The sequence below is a fragment of the Lytechinus pictus genome, chromosome 18 (genome assembly GCF_037042905.1).
Source record: "Lytechinus pictus isolate F3 Inbred chromosome 18, Lp3.0, whole genome shotgun sequence".
NCBI classification, from domain to species: domain Eukaryota; kingdom Metazoa; phylum Echinodermata; class Echinoidea; order Temnopleuroida; family Toxopneustidae; genus Lytechinus; species Lytechinus pictus.
The window spans coordinates 3779417-3799137 of record NC_087262.1 but is presented as its reverse complement, the minus strand read 5'-3'; the positions used below and the strand labels follow the sequence as shown (position 1 = coordinate 3799137).

The following is a 19721-nucleotide window of genomic DNA, read 5'->3' as shown; positions in this document are numbered from 1 at the left end:
CCACTGCTTTTGAAACTTTTTTTCTTTGAAGAATTATATACTTTACCTAAAATAAAAAAAATTCTGTACTATTTTTTTTTAGTTTTACTTTTCCTTTTATAAGTAGAAAAAGCCTTAATTGCTAACATGGCAAGGTTGAAAAAATGGCAAAATAGTATGTGGCTTTGAAATTAAACTTGTAAATTTCCTCGTCGTTGATTGGTAAAATTTGATGTCATAATCACGTCGTAATGTGGTCATATGAAAACGCAAATTTCTTTGTCGTTGTTTGGTAAATAAATGATGTCATAATCACGTCATAATGTGGTCATATAAAAATGCAAATTCATTTGTTGCAGATTGGTCGATAAATGACGTCGTAATCACGTAATAATCTGGTCATATAAGAAAGCAAATTTACTTGTCGTAAATTGGTCAGTAAATGACGTCGTAATCACGTCATAATCTGGTCATATAAGCGAGCAAATTTACTTGTCGTAAATTGGTCAGTAAATGACGTCGAAATCACGTCATAATCTGGTCAAATAAAAATGCAAATGAAAGTTGCCATTCTAAGTCGTCAAAATGACGTCGTAAGAACGTCATAAATACGACGACATGACGAGTATTACCACTTTACGATCAGTTAATGACGTCATTACGACCGTGTCTGCTATCAGGGTGGCCCCAAAATGCTCGCAACGACAATACGGGGGCATGATGACCCCTAAATTTTTAAAAACTTATTTTTCTATTGAAAATTATCACAAAATTCACCAAAAGTGTGCACGAAAGCCTTCGTATTTCACTTTTAAAACTCCAAAAAGTGCCCAAACGACAAGCTTGGTCGCTTCGCTGTGTCGCTTTCAACTTGAGAACGTTTACGCGTCTGCTTCCCCCCCCCCCCCCCCTCCTCCGAAAGAAATTCTGTATACGGCCATGCTCTAAAGAGCCTGGCACATTGATTTATGTATACTTTCATTTTCATTATTTTCATCTCATTATCAACATGGCCTTACGCAGAATTTTTTCCAGGGGGGCCGGGGCCGGAGCATGACGCGCGTAAACTTTCTCAAAAAAATCTTGAAAGCGAGACAGCCACGGGACCAAGCCCAAATGACAAGCTTGGTCGCTTCGCTTTTTCAAGATTTTTATGAGAAAAAAAAATTCTGCATAAGGCCATGATGATAATGAGATAAAAATAATGAAAATGAGGTATACATAAATCAATGTGCCAGGCTCTCATGTTTAGAGCATGGCCGTATACAGAATTTCTTTCGGAGGAGGGGGGGGGGGGAAGCAGACGCGTAAACGTTCTCAAGTTGAAAGCGCGACACAGCGAAGCGACCAAGTTGTCGTTTGAGCTTGGTCGCGTCGCTGTCTCGCTTTCAAGATTTTTTTTGAGAAACTTTACGCGCGTCCTAGCTGCTCCCCCCCCCCCCCCCCCCGGTAAAAATTCTGTGTAAGGCCATGATGATAATGTGATAAAAATAATGAAAATGAAAAGTACATATAAATCAATGTGCCATATGCTCTTTTGAGCATGGCCGTTCACAGAATTTCTTTCGGGGGGTGGGGGCAGACGCGCGTAAACGTTCTCAAGTTGAAAGCGAGACAGCGAAGCGACCAAGCTTGTCATTTGGGCTTGGTCCCGTGGCTGTCTCGCTTTCAAGATTTTTTTGAGAAAGTTTACGCGCGTCATGCTCCGGCCCCGGCCCCCCTGGAAAAAATTCTGCGTAAGGCCATGTTGATAATGAGATGAAAATAATGAAAATGAAAGTATACATAAATCAATGTGCCAGGCTCTTTAGAGCATGGCCGTATACAGAATTTCTTTCGGAGGAGGGGGGGGGGGAAGCAGACGCGTAAACGTTCTCAAGTTGAAAGCGACACAGCGAAGCGACCAAGCTTGTCGTTTGGGCACTTTTTGGAGTTTTAAAAGTGAAATACGAAGGCTTTCGTGCACACTTTTGGTGAATTTTGTGATAATTTTCAATAGAAAAATAAGTTTTTAAAAATTTAGGGGTCATCATGCCCCCGTATTGTCGTTGCGAGCATTTTGGGGCCAGGGTGAAATCGCCCCAAACGCCTCAAACAGACACTCCAAAATGTATTTGAAGTGCATTATTAGAACTGAAACTTATCTCTACACCAGGAAAAATTAACTTAACAAAAAAAGCAACAAGAAATATTTATAAAAAGTAGAAGGGCCTGTACAAGTACACTGATATTTCACTCTCTCAGCTCATATGCACTTGATCGACTTCCATCGAGGATTCGGGCTAAATTCCGCCCGCCACTTCCGGGGACCAACCAACGTAGTATTTCGATGAAGAGCACTCCGTCGATTCACCGGTTGTCCCTACGATACACGCGCGCCTATGGGGATTGTGAACTGTAGGAAAAATCGTATAAAATTACACTTTTTGATATTTCTACGAAGACGAAGTTATATAGAAAATGAAGAATATTACAATCAGACCATATCCCTAGAAAATTGCTTCAAGAAATGTCATTATGAAGAGGAAATGGACAAAAATTTGTGAAGAAAAATCACGAAGGAAATCGCATCATGAATATTCATATCATGGGCGGTCCCACATTTGCATGTTATAGCGAGTTTTCCATTATTTAATAAATAATGGCATTATTTAATAAATAATGGCATTATTTAATAAATAATGGTTATTTGACTATAAATAATGATTATTTGTATATAATGGGAAACTGTAAAAATTGTTTATAAATAATGATTATTTATAAATAATGGGATATTGAAACAAAATTATTATTTATAAATAATGAAGTAGATATTTCATTATTTAACAAATAATCTTTATTTATAAATAATGGAAAACTCGAACATTAAATAATGATTATTTATAAATAATGAGAATAATGGTGCACTCGAAAAAATTATTTATAAATAATGAAGTAGACGTTTTCATTATTTAACAAATAATCATTATTTATAAATAATGGAAAACTCAACAAATTATTTATAAATAATGAAAAACAAATAATCATTATTTATAAATAATGAAAAACAAATAATCATTATTTGTAAATAATGAAAAACAAATAATCATTATTTATAAATAATGAAAAACAAATAATCATTATTTGTAAATAATGAAAAACAAATAATCATTATTTATAAATAATGAAAAACAAATAATCATTATTTATAAATAATGAAAAACAAATAATCATTATTTATAAATAATGGAATGTCGAACTATTATTATTTACAAATAATGAAGTATTACTTGGAATTATATATAAATAATTAGAAATGATATTTTATATAATAGTAGTTATTTACAAATAAAATGTAAATTATATATAAATAATAGTTATTATTTAATAAATAATGATTATATAACAAATAATTGTTCTATATAATATTGGTACATTCGGCGCCTCATATATACATATCTTCTTCTTCTTCTTCTTATGTTGGTTTGAGTGGCGATTAGTCATATCTTATCGAGTGGTGATACTATAACTATGGTGGCGTCGTTCAAGTTTGTGAAAAAGAAAAAATAGGGTTGGAGTTGGGCAATGGCTCCAGCCTCCCTGGCTGAAGACATTTTTAGCAGGGACATGCGATTTCATATCTTCATTCCAGAATTTTTTTTTCTGATTATATTTTTAGGGAAGGGAAATTTTTGAAAACAGAACTTTTATCTCCTGAATCCTAACACACAACACAAAAGTTTGTCCTTACCGTTGGCCATATATATATATATATACCCAGATAGCTCTGGGGAAACTTGATATAAGCTACGTCTATACCATTGTTCTCTTCCTCCATTTCTCTGACAAAATATTTAAATTAAAGAGTTGCCAAAGGCTAATGTACATGTATATATATACCGTAACAAAATAGCTTTGAGTTTAGAAAGTTAATGCTTTTTTGCATGCCAATCAAGTCTTTCTTTATTCAATGATACTCAATTTTTTTATGTTGAACCCTATGTCTCCTGATGAGGATGTAGGGATTGTTGAAAATTTGAGTAACTTAATATTATTTTGGTCTGCTTGGCTTCTATAAGAGTACAATAATGACAATTGGTAATAATAGAAAGCCATTAAAAATAAAAATAGATTTTAAAAGAAAACAGATCACAAAATCAGAGAATAAAAAAATCTGATACTCATTTTTTTTGTCACGCACACCACAGGCACTGCATGACAAAGATTGTGACTCTGCCTCTCATTTTTTAGAGCTGTACTTTGTGCTCTGTTTTCTTTAAAAATCTATGATATATGATAATAATGATGATAAACTAACAATCCAGGATGATGATGGAGAGAGGGAGCCATATAAGTTAGGGTGATTGGATAGTGATAATTGAGGAGCCGTGAAAAGGAAAGTGATAGAGAATAGAAAGGGGGATCGAGGAATACAAGGGGATACTAGAAAGGGCAATATATATTGAGTGATCAGGGGAGGGAGGCGGAACAGAGAAAGAGAGGGGATCAAGTCCAGCGTGTTCGATATAAAAAAGGATGATTGGAAGGACCGTGTATTACAGAGACATAATCGGTAAATCGGCACAGGGGCAGAAAAAAATATTTACCTGTTATATAATATATATATATATACATGTATATAATAATATATATATAATAAGACATCAGAAATGCGAAACAAATTCACGAGTAATGCAGTTTTTGAAGTGCCAACAATTAAGTTCTTTTATTCAATCTCCAAATTTTCGGTAGACATCTACCTTCTTCAGGGAAGATTCGTGAATTCACGAATCTTCCCTGAAGAAGGTAGATTCACGAATCTTCCCTGAAGAAGGTAGATGTCTACCGAAAATTTGGAGATTGAATAAAAGAACTTAATTGTTGGCACTTCAAAAACTGCATTACTCGTGAATTTGTTTCGCATTTCTGATGTCTTATTATTATTATTGCCAATACGTGGAAAACCAAGATGCTCATAATATATATATATATATATATATATATATATATACACAACAAAAAAAGTAAGTCCCCCCTAAATCAAATTGCTGTAACTTTTGAAGGAAATTATTTTGAGATATTTCGTATTCTACACTGATTAAGCAACTTCTGGTGAAAAATTAGATTGATCGGTTGAGTCATGCATGAGTAATTAAAGATTTAATTCAAAATGACCATTTTTGAAAGTCACACGAGTCGTTTTTCAGATTGTGCAAATACAAAGTTGGGCAAAAGTTGTTTTTACTGTTTTACTATCCATCATTTAGCCACTCCACACACAATTTTCAAATCGTATGTTCATGGTTGAGTGAGCACAATGTATTGCAGGGGCCGCGGAAGCGGGGGTGGGGGGCTCTAGCCCCCACTTTTTTCAAAAAGCATGCACAAAAATGTAAAATGACCATTTGATTGTGATTTTTTGCATGGTCAGCCCCACCCCCTCACTTTGGAAAACCGTTCCGCGGCCCCTGTATTGTGACGTATCATCATAGGGGTTTATGTAAGTATCCTCTACAACTTGTTAGATCATGTTAAAGTTTGAAAATGTTGTTGTCTCCCCCGATTATAGGCCCCTCCCCCATTTTAAAATTCTGGATCCACCACTGATTTGTCCATAAATTAAACTAATCATGATAAATTGTTAGGAAAATAATACATTTATGCAGTATAAAGAGTATTCATTCCTAAGTTTTCGAATGTGCTCGCTCAACCATGAAAATGTTTAAAGTTCGGAAAGTGTATGGTGATAGAAAAGATGGATGATAAAAACAACAGCAATTAAAGTCACATTTGAAACCGAATTTGCCCCCAATATTCACTTTATTACCCTTTAAAATGAGTCTGTGACATTGAAAATACCAATTTTCCCACTTTAATGCGTGCTCACTCATCCATAAATAAACAAATCGATTTCATTTCTGCACAGAATTCTGCCCATAGGTTGATAAACATTAGTGCCAAATGACATTGCTAAAGACAGCCTTGAAAAAAAGTTCCACCATATTGAATAAGGGGTTACTTATTCTTAAACATATGCACCCATAATGTATACAAGTCTATGAGAGAGGAAGTCAAAATTTTAACAAATATGAAATGAGGGTTTGTTTCATGGACGGTTTGTGTTACTTCTGCCAACAGCTATTTCATGAAACTTCGCACATGGTTTCAGAGTAACACTATCCAAAAGGCGCGCACACCAAAATAACCATTCGATACGGCACAGGGTGGGGCCAAGGCCTTGAACTTTCTTCTCATTTGCATAATTTTCGAATATTGTGTGCTCACTGATGCATTAAACATCGGGATTTTCATAAAAATCAATTCAAATGAACTATGCAAGGAGGTTTGTGACAGATATCCATAGTTACAAATTGCATTTTTTCCAATAACGTAAAAAAGAGCTAATCACATTCCACATGTTCATTCAAGCGTGAATGTTAAATTAAACGCCTTTGAATCATTGAAGCATGTTAATTGATCATGAACATAACGAAAAAGTTGAGAAAAGATCATTTTCAGTTACCAAAATGAAACAATACATGCCTATGATATTTGAAAATCGTATTTTTTGTTTTCAATAAATGTTCATTGAACCGTGAAACGATGAAAATTGTTGAAGATACTCTTCCCAAAAATAACTGTCATCATATTCTATCATTTTTATTTGATAGAAATGTGTAAAACATCCAATTATAGCAAATTTGGACTTGTGTTTATTCAACCGTGAAATTTAGCCAAAAAAGTTGTATCGTCTTTTAGAAAGTACCTTTTACAAGTCTTCTGACTATTTTTCATGATGAGAATGTGGAATTAGTTCCAATAAAATGGAATCAAAGTAATGATATTTGGCTTGTGACTTTTGAAAAGGACATTTTTGCCTTCTGACGGTGCTCACTGAAGCATGGCGTAAAATACGTCCATAACTTTTACTCAGAGGATAGCTTATAAAATTATCTACACGCTCATGTAAAAATATATTAAAAACTCGCATCGGTTCGGAAATTATTGATGTTTGTTTAAGGGGGGACTTACTTTTTTTGTTGTGTATATATATATATATATAAAAGGATGATTGGAAGGACCATGTATTAGTCATAATTAGCACATGTATGTGTGTACATATATATACACACACACACACACCCACACAGTCAGACATGTATGTTCAACTGCATCCTTCTCCAAAATTTCCTGATCCACCTACACAACTTATTTCAGATATTGGCGACTCAAGAATGCATCCCAAGAGGCGGACTTTTCTTCTTTTTTTCCCTCATAATTGAATATTATTGATGGCAACTTAGGCAAATGGTAAAGCTTTAATAGAATACTGCTTAGCCAGGTCGGCTTAGTCTTCAATTGGTGTTAATCTTGAAAAAAAAACCTTCCCCATAACTATTTCAATGTCATTTTAATCCCTATTTTGAATAAAAGAATAACAAAAATACCATAACACCCACAGCCATGCAGACCTTAAAAACAAATCAGCAAAATACATATGTACAATATACAACCAATTACAATTTTGCATAAATGACAGGCACAGATACATTTTTAAGTTTTATTATTTATATGTCCTTTTAATACAAATGTATACAATTAAAAGACAAACTCTAATGCCCAACATTGCAATGATCCATCACTGGACCTTGTTGTTTCTACAATACTACAACCGATATAACAGTTGAAAATATATCCTTCCTGTTTTCAATATATTTTAAAAACTACAATCAAGAACATATTGTTACGCTTAATTTAGCGCGCATCGGGCGCGTGTATAAAATTCCAATGCTGATGCGCGCTTTTGTAACAGTGCGCCAAATTGTCGCCTGTTGCTGTGGTTATCCATATGCTATTTTATTCATGAGTCCACTCTTCCAACAGTGGACTCATGACTAAAATAGCTTATCGAACAGTGACAGGCATCAATTTGGCGCAATGTGACAAAAGCGCGCATCAGCATTGGACATTTTTTATGCACGTGCCCGTTACGCGCTAAATTAAGCGTAATTTATACAGGAAATCTGCATAAACCATAGATTAAACCGTGGGTTTTCAAAACCACCTTAGTGAATTCGGACCATTGAGAAGCATGTAGGAAAATATATGATCATTATTCTTAGTAAGATTCTTAGTGATGCCCTGAAAAGCCATCTTTGGCCTCCATAAGCTATATTTTTCAAGTTTTATCCTTTTTTTCAATGTGTATTTCTTGGGTTATAAAATACCTTACAAACATGATCAATCAATAAATTACAAATAGACTTCGCCTTAGATACATCTTTATTTCCACTGGATGACATACTCTCCAACACTGGCGGATCCAAGGAAGGGGGGGGGGGGAGCTGGCCAGATCTACCAAAATCTTGAATTTTGGGCATATTGTTGAGTACGCCCTCTATTGGTGGAAAGTAATATGGCAAGAAAATTTTCATTTTTCAATCTCTATTTCTAATTAAGAAAAAATAATTTAGAGAATCAAATGTACTCAAGAGCCAATTTATGATGAATAGCTGTAATAGAAACTGACAGTGTAAAAAAAATCAAGCATTTGTCCCAAAGAAAAAGAGAAAATAAGCCACACATTGCCACCCTTAATTTGCCGCACATTGAGATGTAACAGAGAACAAGGTTGTATCATAACCTTGTTCATTGAATAAGTGTCATGAATTTTAAAACTGCATAGTTGCATATATGGATAGTTTGACTGATATAATAAATTATAATGTACTTTTAACAACTGAAACTAATCACTATAAAGCACTAAAGAATCAACTTCACTGTTTATACAAATACTATATACTACCAAGGACTCTTAATACTCTAACAAAATGAAATATTGACCTATATTACTTTGAATTAAGGTTAAATATAACCTGCAAAATTATTACATAATTTTCTTATAACAGTCGAGGTGTCTATTAACGAAAACGATCCTTCGCAAGTATGCTACAGTTATATCATATTAATGATGTACAATACTTAAATTACTGAAAATTACCAATTTGAGGCTTTAAAGGTCAAGTCCACCCCAGAAAAATGTTGATTTGAATAAATATAGAAAAATCAAACTAGCAAAACGCTGAAGATTTCATCAAAATCGGATGTAACCTAAGAAAGTTATGACATTTTAAAGTTTTGTTTATTTTTCACAAAACAGTGATATGCACAACTCAAATGAGACAGTCGATGATGTCCCCCACTCACTATTTCTTTTGTTTTTTATTGTTTGAATTATACAATATTTCATTTTTTATAGATTTGACAATAAGGACCAACTTGACTGAATCATATAGTATTAAACAATACTCATTCCACATGTTCAGGGAGGAATTAATCGTTGTTCACTTAATTGACAATGAGGAGAAAAATAGAATATTCCCTATTTCATATAATAAAATACAAAAGAAATAGTGAGTGGATGACGTCATCAGTCTCCTCATTTGCATATCCACCAGGATGTGCATATAACTATTTTGTGAAATTAAGCAAAACTTTAAAATGTCATAACTTTCTTATTTTACATCCGATTCTGATGAAATTTTTAGTGTTATGCTTGTTGGATTTTTATCTTTTTATTCAAGTCAACTTTTTGTTGGGGTGGACTTGTCCTTTAAGCAGATAACACCTCAATTCATTTATACACCTTATATATAGCTCACACTTGTAATATGGCACACTTGTAAAATCTAGATGAGAAACTTGTCGAAAGCACAACTTAGGAGTTCTATTTCTGTCTCTGTCGCTCTCTGAAAAATTAGATAAAACTGATAGCTGAAAGCTTTTTCTCTCTATATAAAGCATGCAAAAACTGAACCAACATAGATTTCTCTTTTGTAATGTTCTTAAGTTACTTATTGTTTCCCATTTAGGGTTGCTGGTACCCATTCAAATTACAACAAAGGGTGGACCTACAGTTTGCTCTTCCGATGCCTATACATTAACACATAACATGCCCTATGGGACTTTATGTAGAAAAGGATTAAGAAAAATATTTCAATTTTTACAGATTTGACAATAAGGACAAACTTGACTGAACCATAATGTTAAACAATGATAATTCCACATGTCAGAAGCGGATCTAGAGGGGGGGTTGGGGGGGTTGCAACCCCCCCAAAAAAAAAAAATCCGGGGACCATTTTTTTAAATCTTATCTTTTTTTTTAAACTTGTAATTTTATTTTATTCTATTTCTATGTATTTATTTCATTTATTATTATTATTATAAAAGTATTAGGCTAACAGTGCTTATTCCAAGGTCCCCAATTCTTTGTATCTGTGTTGTTAACCGGCCTTACATTGCGGGAAAATGCAACTTAATTTTACAAATTTTCATGGGGGTTAATTTGGCAACGACCTCTATACCAAAAAGAGTGGTGTTTTAGATGCAAGAAAACGCCATTTTCACACACAGATTTTCAAAAATTTTCCCTACTGTGGGAGGGGGGACACCCCCCTCCCACACCCTCCCCCCTCGCTCGCTCCGCTCGCTTGAACTCGGTCGCTACGCTCCCTCGCATACCACCCCAACCCCCCCTTTATAAAAAGCTGGATCCGCCCCTGCATGTTCAGGGAGAAATAAAACTTTGTTTCACAGGACAATGGGGAGAAAATAAGAATATTTCATATAATAAAATACAAAAGAAATAGTGAGTGATGTCATCAGTTCCCTCATTTGCATACCAACTGAGATGTGCATAGAACTGTTTTGTGAAATGAAGCGAAACTTTAAAATGTCATAACTTTCTTATTTTAAATTTCATTTGTGTTTATTAAAATATCCCCCCCGAAAAGTATTATGTACAAATAGGTATTTCTGAGCAATAAGAAATAGCTGTATGATAGGAGACCAAACATTGTGGCACTTGTCAAAGTTTTTCAAAACTAACGATAAGGAAAGAATGAATAGCGACAATAAATTAAGACTGGGATACAACTTTGTAGTTAAGATCAATACTTTTATTACCGTAACCGTATCAAGTGTGAGACAAACGTGTTGTCACATAACTAGCGCAGATGGCGCTATAACATCAGATACAAATCAACTGGCATAATCACTTTTTCCTTATGTAAATGAAAAGAATTTTGCAATGATCAAAGCAGAGAAGCTTTGTGAAAGTATTGTCTTATTATAAAGGTGTAAACTCGCAAACAACTGCAAAGCAAATGCGCAGGCATCAAAGCGAAGACATACCCACTGAATGGGACCAAAAATTATAACAAAAAAAATTAAATGCACAGCATAATTTATCACAAGCGTAGAAATGCGCAGCAATTGGTAGTAGGCGAACTAGCTGGAGTGAGTGGTGGTATGTGTTTGGTATGGTGTGGATCCTGAAAGCAATAAACTATCAAATTAGAATCATTTAACTCAAGCTGTTTGTTTTCTTTCTTTTTTTTGTTTGCTGAAAAAAGCTAGACGCATTAAGGAACCCATTAGCACACATAGATAAACCCATAAAGGTTACGCGTACAAAAATACATTAAAAAAACAAGAGGAGATATATACAAAAAAAGAGTGTCCATCAGTGAGTCCATCAGTAAAGGGCAGGCTGGAAAAGGCACAGGCAATGGGGGAAAAAAAGGGGGGCATAAATGCAGGTCAAAGTCAATCACAAACGAAGTCGCTAAATACGATGGGGGGACACGACGGCATAAGGGATACCGCCAGCCATCATTGGGGGCAGGACCAGGTAGGTCAAGATGCCCTGGGGGATCTGACTGACCAGAAAGTGCAGGGGAAGGACTAACATCAGGGTGAGAAAGTTCGTGAGGAATATCAGGGGGGTCAGGAGGGGGGCATGACGAAAAACCTCAATTTGAGAACACTATACCCCAGTTTTTCTCAATCAATTCTCTTCTCCAAGTACGACAAACCCTACTGCCCCAAGCATGCAATGTAAGTATCAAAACACCTGTTTCTTGACCTCGGTCCGAAGATAACACAACAGCCCGAGCGCGGTCCCGGCAAAGCATGCCGCCATTTTTTATTCACTTACTTTCCTTATTTCGAGGTTGATTTTCTTCGTTCGAAATTGAAAATGGACTAACATTGAATTTCTGAATACAATATGCCTTTGAAAACGTGATTAGATATCGAATACAATAATTTCATTCCGAAGGTCCTTCTACAGGCAGAGAAGTCTTACGTAATAGCACAGCTGTTGTTTATCATTTCGTCCTTGGCTCAACGCTCATAATCTGGCCTGTGGAGGTGAAATTGAGACAGCGGGGATTACCTGGCCAAGCGGGGTTGATCAGGCGGGTGTTTTATAAACTTTTTGTAAGTTAAGAGCGACTGGTGATCCTATCTTGAGGTAAATGGTACACACCATTGGCGATGATCACCAGTCGTTCTTAAAGCCGCTCTTAACTTACGAACAGGTTTATGAAACGGCCCCCAGGGCTTGGAAATGTTTCAAACACGAATTGGGGTCTAATATCGCAGTTTGCAATCTGAACTGCGGTCTTTCTCCAAACGGGGGTTTGACGTAATGGGCAAGGGACATCTGGCACATCAGTAACGTCAGAGGCATTAGGCAAGCACTGTGAGTCATCTGCTGGGGTGGGACTGGGCAACTCCTCATCAAGGTGGTCGTCGTCATCAGAAATCCCCGGTCAGGAAGGATGATATGTAGGATTCCCTGAGGGATCCTTCAAGCAATCCGAGCGCCGGATGTGGTATGATTATCCGAGCGCCAGACGCGGTATGATGTAGAACAGAGTTGGTTCCCAACAAACTTGCAAATGTTGCACCAATCTTTGTCGACACTGCAGACAAGGTAGCGAGGTCTGGCCTGAGTCTTAGTCCGGTCCGAGCGCAGGTAGACAAGGTCACCAACGTAAACAAGAGACTCTCCCATCGAAGATGGGCGTTTGGGTGCCTTCGATTCCATACCGGGGCCATGGTTGGAGAGCTGTTTCTCATGTTGATTGGTAATAACGTCCATGTCACGCAACGGAATCTGTTCACTTGTGAATTGGTCACACTGCATGGGTCCAAAGCTCACGAGCAGATAGACCAACGCCACGGATGCGGCTGTTAAGGCGTGCGGTGGCCAGATCAAGAGCAAGTGGAGTAACAGGACCACCACGGTGATCATCACGAAGCAGCTCATCTTCCAGCTCACGTACAGCCTTCTCAGCGACAGGATTCTTGTTGAGGTTCTTGGCATGGCCAATCTCCAAAGTGATGCAAGGACTGCGCAAAGACTCATTGTGTTGGAGAGCAGAAAATCCTGGCGCAGGGTCGGTGCGGATGACAGATGGAGGGCCGTCAAGTGGCCTGAGAGGTGCGCAAAGCTGAAGGAGGGCAGTGCGGAGAGTCTCCTTGCATTCATCTGGAATCAAAGTGCTCACAGTATAAGAAGTGACGCTCTCCCTGAGGATGAAAACGAGTTGAGGGAACGTTTGATGACATCCGCAACAGACACCCTATATAGGGTCACCTATAGACTGGGGAGTAGCAACCAAGGAATATTCTAGAGGGAGAGACAGCTGTGACAGCCGACAGTCACCTGTTGAATGGCTGTATCAAGATCCAGGGCATAGAAATACCGCGAGACAACCTGCGAGAGTTGGTGAGATGTGGGGTGACCAAGTTGAAGATGCAGGGCAGTAAGAATCCCCTGTAGCACATTGCGAGGAATGACGATACACTCCTGCTGTGGCAAGAACGCATGATCCGAGCTTGGGTTCATATCCCACCGCTGCCACTACAATAAATCAAGACTCAGATGCAACTTTGTAGTCAAGATCAATACTTTTATTACCGTAACTATATCAAGTGTGGGACAAACATGTCACATAACTAGCGCAGATGGCGCTATAACATCAGATACAAATCAACTGGCGTAGGGTTTTCATGCTCTTCATGCTCAGCATCAGCCTCCCAATCTGAATAAATTGCTTGTGATGAGCACTAAATTTCCGACACCTGAACATCCAAGAGATAATTAACACACCTTTTGACTAACCGAGATGTCAAATCTGTAAACACATCATTAGTGACACCACAATTAAAATTGCAAACAATGTTAGCATCCATTATAAAGATGTCTGTGTGAATTCTAATGTGTTCATTTTATATACACATTGTTTTTATGTTGAATTTCTCGCCACAGTGTTCGCATTCATAAGGCTTCTCCTTTGTGTAAATTCTAATGCGTTCACTGAGATGACCACTCTATGAATTTATTTCTTGCAACAATTTAGCATTCATAAAGATAAGTCATTTGTGTGAATTTTATTGTGCCTTCTAAGACTACTTTTTCTGTTGAATTTCTTGCCACAATAAGTGCATTGAAAGGGCGTCTCTTTGGTGTGAATTTTAATGTGTTGATTTAAATGACTACTTGTGATGAATTTCTTGCCACAATGTAAGCATTCATAAGGTTTATCCTGTGTGTGAATTCTAATGTGCCTTCTAAGACTACTTTTTTGGTTGAATTTCTTAAAACAATATTGACAGTGATAAGGTTTCTCTCCTGTGTGAATTCTAATGTGTTGATTTAAATGACTACTTGTGAATTTCTTGCCACAATGTTTGCATTCATAAGGCTTTTCCTGTGTGTGAATTCTAATGTGTCTACTTAGAAGCCATTTTCTAAAAAAATTCTTGCCACAATATGTGCATTCATAAGGCTTCTTATTAATGTGAATTTCAATGTGTTGATTTAATTGACTACTTGTGATGAATTTCTTGCCACAATGTTTGCATTCATAAGACTTCTCCCGCGTGTGAATTCTAATGTGTTTACTTAGATCCCATTTTCTTAGAAATTTCTTGTCACAATATGTGCATTCATAAGGTTTCTCTTTAGTGTGGATTTTAATGTGTTGATTTAAATGACTACTTGTGATGAATTTCTTGCCACAATGTTTGCATTCATGAGGCTTTTCCTGTGTGTGAATTCTAATGTGTCTACTTAGAAGCCATTTTCTAAAAAATTTCTTGCCACAATATGTGCATTCATAAGCCTTCCCTTTAATGTGAATTTCAATGTGTTGATTTAATTGACTACTTGTGATGAATTTCTTGCCACAATGTTTGCATTCATAAGACTTCTCCCGTGTGTGAATTCTAATGTGTTTACTTAGATCCCATTTTCTGAGAAATTTCTTGTCACAATATGTGCATTCATAAGGTTTCTCTTTAGTGTGGATTTTAATGTGTTGATTTAAATGACTATTTGCGATGAATTTCTTGCCACAATGTTTGCATTCATAAGGCTTTTCCTGTGTGTGAATTCGAATGTGTATACTTAGATCCCATTTTCTAAAAAAAATCTTGCCACAATATGTGCATTCATAAGGCTTCTTTTTGGTGTGAACTTCGAGAATGTGTTGATTTAATTGACTACTTGTGATGAATTTCTTGCCACAATGTTTGCATTCATAAGACTTTGAACATGAATACACAGTTTGGGTTGACATTTCTTTAACATGTACATGACTGTTAAGATCTGACTCTGTTTTAAAAATGCTGTTACAAAGTTGACATTCAAAGCTATGTTCTTCAGGATTTCCTTCTGTTGGAGATTGTGAATCATGTTTGCAATAATCATGATCTATTAGACACAATGCCTTGACTGTTTGACCATTTTCTTCTTCAACATGGTTTTTATTATGTTTCATATCACCATCCATTTTAGAATATATAATTTTAATTTGATTGCATTCATCAGAAATCTTTTCACTACATATTCTTCGATGTTTCACAAGGTCAGCATTAGAAAAAAACGACTCCTTACAATATAAACATTGAAATGTGTCTGAATTCAATACACAAACATGAGTTTGGAGATGCTTCGTTAGCTGCTTTTCTTCAGAAAAAGAACAGTCACAAAAGAAACATTGAAGAAGCATTTTGGCACTTGTGTCGGTTATTTCACGTTTCTTCTTACAGTGTGAACACTCAGTTCCTTTAGATTCTGTCATCTTACATTCACATGATCCACTGTTTCCATCAAGGGCACTATCTCCTTCATCTAATCTCTCCTCTTTAATGCTTGTTCCATCTACTTTCTTACAGTGTGAACACACAGTTACTGTAGATTCTGTCATCTCACGTTCACATGATCCACTGTTTCCACCAAGGACACTATCTCCTTCATCTATTCTCTCCTCTTTAATGCTTGTCCCATCTACTTTCTTACAGTATGAACACACAGCTCCTGTAGATTCTGTCATCTCACATTCACATGATCCACTGTTTCCACCAAGGACACTATCTCCTCCATCTATTCTCTCCTCTTTAATGCTTGTCCTATCTATTTTCTTACAGTGTGAATGCACAGTTCCTGTAGATTCATTCATCTCACATGATCCACTGTTTCCACCAAGGGCAGTATCTCCTCCATCTATTCTCTCCTTAGTGCATCTGCCGTAATTTTTGTTCTGCTGAGATCCAGATGCTGTAAAATAAAAGGGAAGGGGAGAAACAAATTTTATCAAAAATGCTGTTGCTGTGGGTAATTTATGCAGTCAATATGCAAGTCTCTATGCTAATGAGCAAGATTTATCCAAGTCCTCTCGTGGCTGAATTCATATCCCTGCAAAATCTTGTGAATTGTGAGATTTTCCTTCTCAAAGAATTTAACCATTTTTTCTTCAAGTAAAGTTGATTATTTTAGTACCACAGGGAAGAGTATAAAAAAAATGTGTTTCTTTTATATTGGTCATTCATTTACACTAAAGTATTTTGAAGAAAAAAAAGTGAATTTCAGGCCTGAAAAGAGGCTTTCTAAACAGAATTTTCTTCCTCTGTTTTCTCTAGAAAATTGTGCAAAACATTTTGCTTTGGGAAGAAATGTTATTTAATATATAATCAGAAAAGCTCAAACTCTATAGGCCTACTTTAATACAATGTCATTCTTGTACGTAGCAACTTTTAGACGGGTCACAGCAGCCAGCTTTTTCCATCAAGATACAAGAAGATATTTATCATTTATGAAATTTCTGAGTAGCATCATATCCAGATTTCTGAGTGGCTGAATAAAGTTATCAAAAGGAACAGACCCATGTAAATAGAAGAGATTACCATGAGTGTGACCTTGCATGCAGAGGCCCAGAGTAGAAACGTTAGAATTTGTGTGGATGCGTGATCTCTATAACTGATCAGAGAGCAGTATTCTTGATTTTAAGCTGCAAAATGTACTTGGCCAATGAAAAGCTGGCTGCTGACCCATCTAAAATACCTCTTCTTATAAAACCTATATCATATTTAGCTTAGATATTCACGTTTATCGTACTATAAAATTTATTTGGGCTCAAACAGAGATTACTTGTAAATCAAAAGTTTCAGCTCAGAATGATTTGTTTCTTCCTCAAATGTTCTTCTTTCGTTTCTTTTCCCGCTTTCCTTCCTTTTTTTCATTAAAAGAAATCTTTATTTCCTTTTCCCGTTTCCCTTTCCTTCCCCTTCCCCTTTATTTCTCACTCAATTTTCTCCTTTTCCCGGTGAAATCCGCCAAGGGGGGGGGGGGGGGTAGCTTGCCCTCCCCACCCCGGCTGTTACGCTACTGTTTTTGAGGGCCTGCCAAACAATTGAAATCAAGATATGAAAGCCTGGTCTTACAAAGAGTTGCAGATGGTCGTACATATATTTAACATGTAGGCCTACCTCAATTTCCAATCTTGTGAAAAGCCAAAATTATGTTATGATAAACACCTATTCGCACTGGGCTGAATCAAATGCTTGATCAATTTTTAAATAACTGCTAGAAATATGCCATAAATTGTTTGACTGCATGAGAGAAGATAAAGATAAAATTCCCAATTGCATGCAGTTTCAATTACAAGGCATTCAACTTGGAACTGTTTTTTTTTTTTACTCTCGATACTTGGATAGTATGTCTATTCTGATGTAGCTTGCTTCAAAATAATTGCAACATCCATTTCAAATATTTCAAAGTAAAGTCCATCCCAATGTAAAGCTTATTCAAATAAATAGTGAAAATAAAACAAGCTTAATGCTTATAATTTCATTCAAGGAGACATAATAGAATGACTGAAATTTTAAAGTTAGGAAATATTTTGTGAAAACAGTTACATCTAGATAGTGCAAGGATCATACAAAGTCATGATAAAAAAACAATGATTTATTACTCAAAAGTCACAAACTCTGACAAATGAAACTAGTTCTGGGCCTAATACAGAAGCAGCCTAGGCAGGTGATGCAGGTCCATTTATCGTTCATATTTCTTTACACAAATTAACAGGTGCAAAATGCCTATCACGAAATTATGGTCCACTTTCCTTTGCTTCGTATTGCATACTTTCCAATGTGGTGTTTTTCTTGCAGTTTCACAATACTGTACTTAAAGCTAAGAATAAGAAATGAGGAAACTTATTTTGTCCTGTATTCAGTTTTTATCTCTATTTTCCCCTTTGTGCCAGAAATGTCTTTTGATGCATAACGTTCTAACTGAAATTGTCTGAATCTGTTGTTACATCGGATACAGTGTAAGTGGGGCTCTGTACAAATGTTCCTCAATGTAAGAATCAGACAACACCGTCCTACCACAGAATGAACATACATGTATTCATCATCAGGTAATTTGTCCTTTATCATGCTTCAATTAACATACACAAGTTGGCATGGGTTTTCCTGTAACAAGCCAAAGTCCATTGACCTTTGACCTTGGTCATGTGACCTGAAACTTACACAGGATGTTCAGTGATACTTGATTACTCTTATGTTCAAGTTTTATGAGCTAGACCAATACATACAGAGTCATGATAGAAATTCAACAAATGCCCCCAACATGGCCAAAGTTCATTGACCTTAAATGACCTTTGACCTTGGTCATGTGACCTGAAATTCACACAGGATGTTCAGTGATATTGAATTATTGATTACTCTTATGTCCAAGTTTTAGAAACTAGACCAATAAACTTTCAAAGTTATGATGGTAATTCAACAAATATCCCCAAAGTTCATTCACCTGAAATGGCCTTTGACCTTGGTCGTACATGACTTGAAACTCAGGCAGGATGTTCAGTAATACATGATGTCCTTGATTAACCTTATGTCCAACAGTCCAAGTTTCATGAACTAGGTCCATATACTTTCTAAGTTACTGTATGCTGTCATTTCAAAAACTTCACCTTCGGTAAGATTTGGTGTAAACGCCGCCGTCGCCGCCGAAAAGGAAAACCTATATTCTCATTCTGCTATGCAGGTGAGACAAAAATGACTCCTTACAATATGAACAATATAAATACTTTCTTATGGGAAGTTTCCAGGCGCAATGTTGGCAATCATAAGGCTACTATTTTGTGGGAATTTTTGTGCTAATTTTCTGATCTTTCTCTGCCTTTTTTGGCCAAAATGGAGGCATTCATAAGACTTCTGTTAAGTGTGAATTTTTAATGTGTCTATCAAGAACACCTTTTCGAATGAATCTCTTACCACAATAGTTACAAAGATGAGGTTTTTCTTTTGTATGAATTTTAATGTGTTCACTTAGGTGACCAGTTTGAATGAATTTCTTCATGCAATATTTGCATTCGTAAGGCTTCTCCTTTGTATGAATTCTGAAATGAACACTTAAGTCTTTCTTTCTACTGAATTTCTTACCACAATACTGACAAAGATGAGGTTTCTTGTTGGTGTGAGTATTAATGTGCTGACTTAGGTGACCAGTTTGAATGAATTTCTTGCCACAATGTTGGCATTCATAAGGTCTCTCTTTTGTGTGAATTCTAATGTGCGCGCTTAAGTGACTATTTTGCATGAATTTCCTGCCACAATGTAGGCAC

At 36.2% G+C, this 19721-nt stretch overlaps 1 protein-coding gene across 1 annotated transcript in view; it reads right to left on the bottom strand.

The window, feature by feature from the left end:
* Positions 1-7475: 7475 nt before the first annotated feature.
* LOC129282013 (zinc finger protein 420-like) overlaps positions 7476-19721 on the bottom strand; it is a 29118-nt gene continuing 16872 nt past the window's right edge. The window contains exon 4 of the mRNA XM_064113074.1: positions 7476-16372. Within this exon, the coding sequence (XP_063969144.1) occupies positions 14175-16372 (2198 nt within the window). The 3' untranslated portion in view covers positions 7476-14174. The remainder of the gene's footprint in view (positions 16373-19721) is intronic.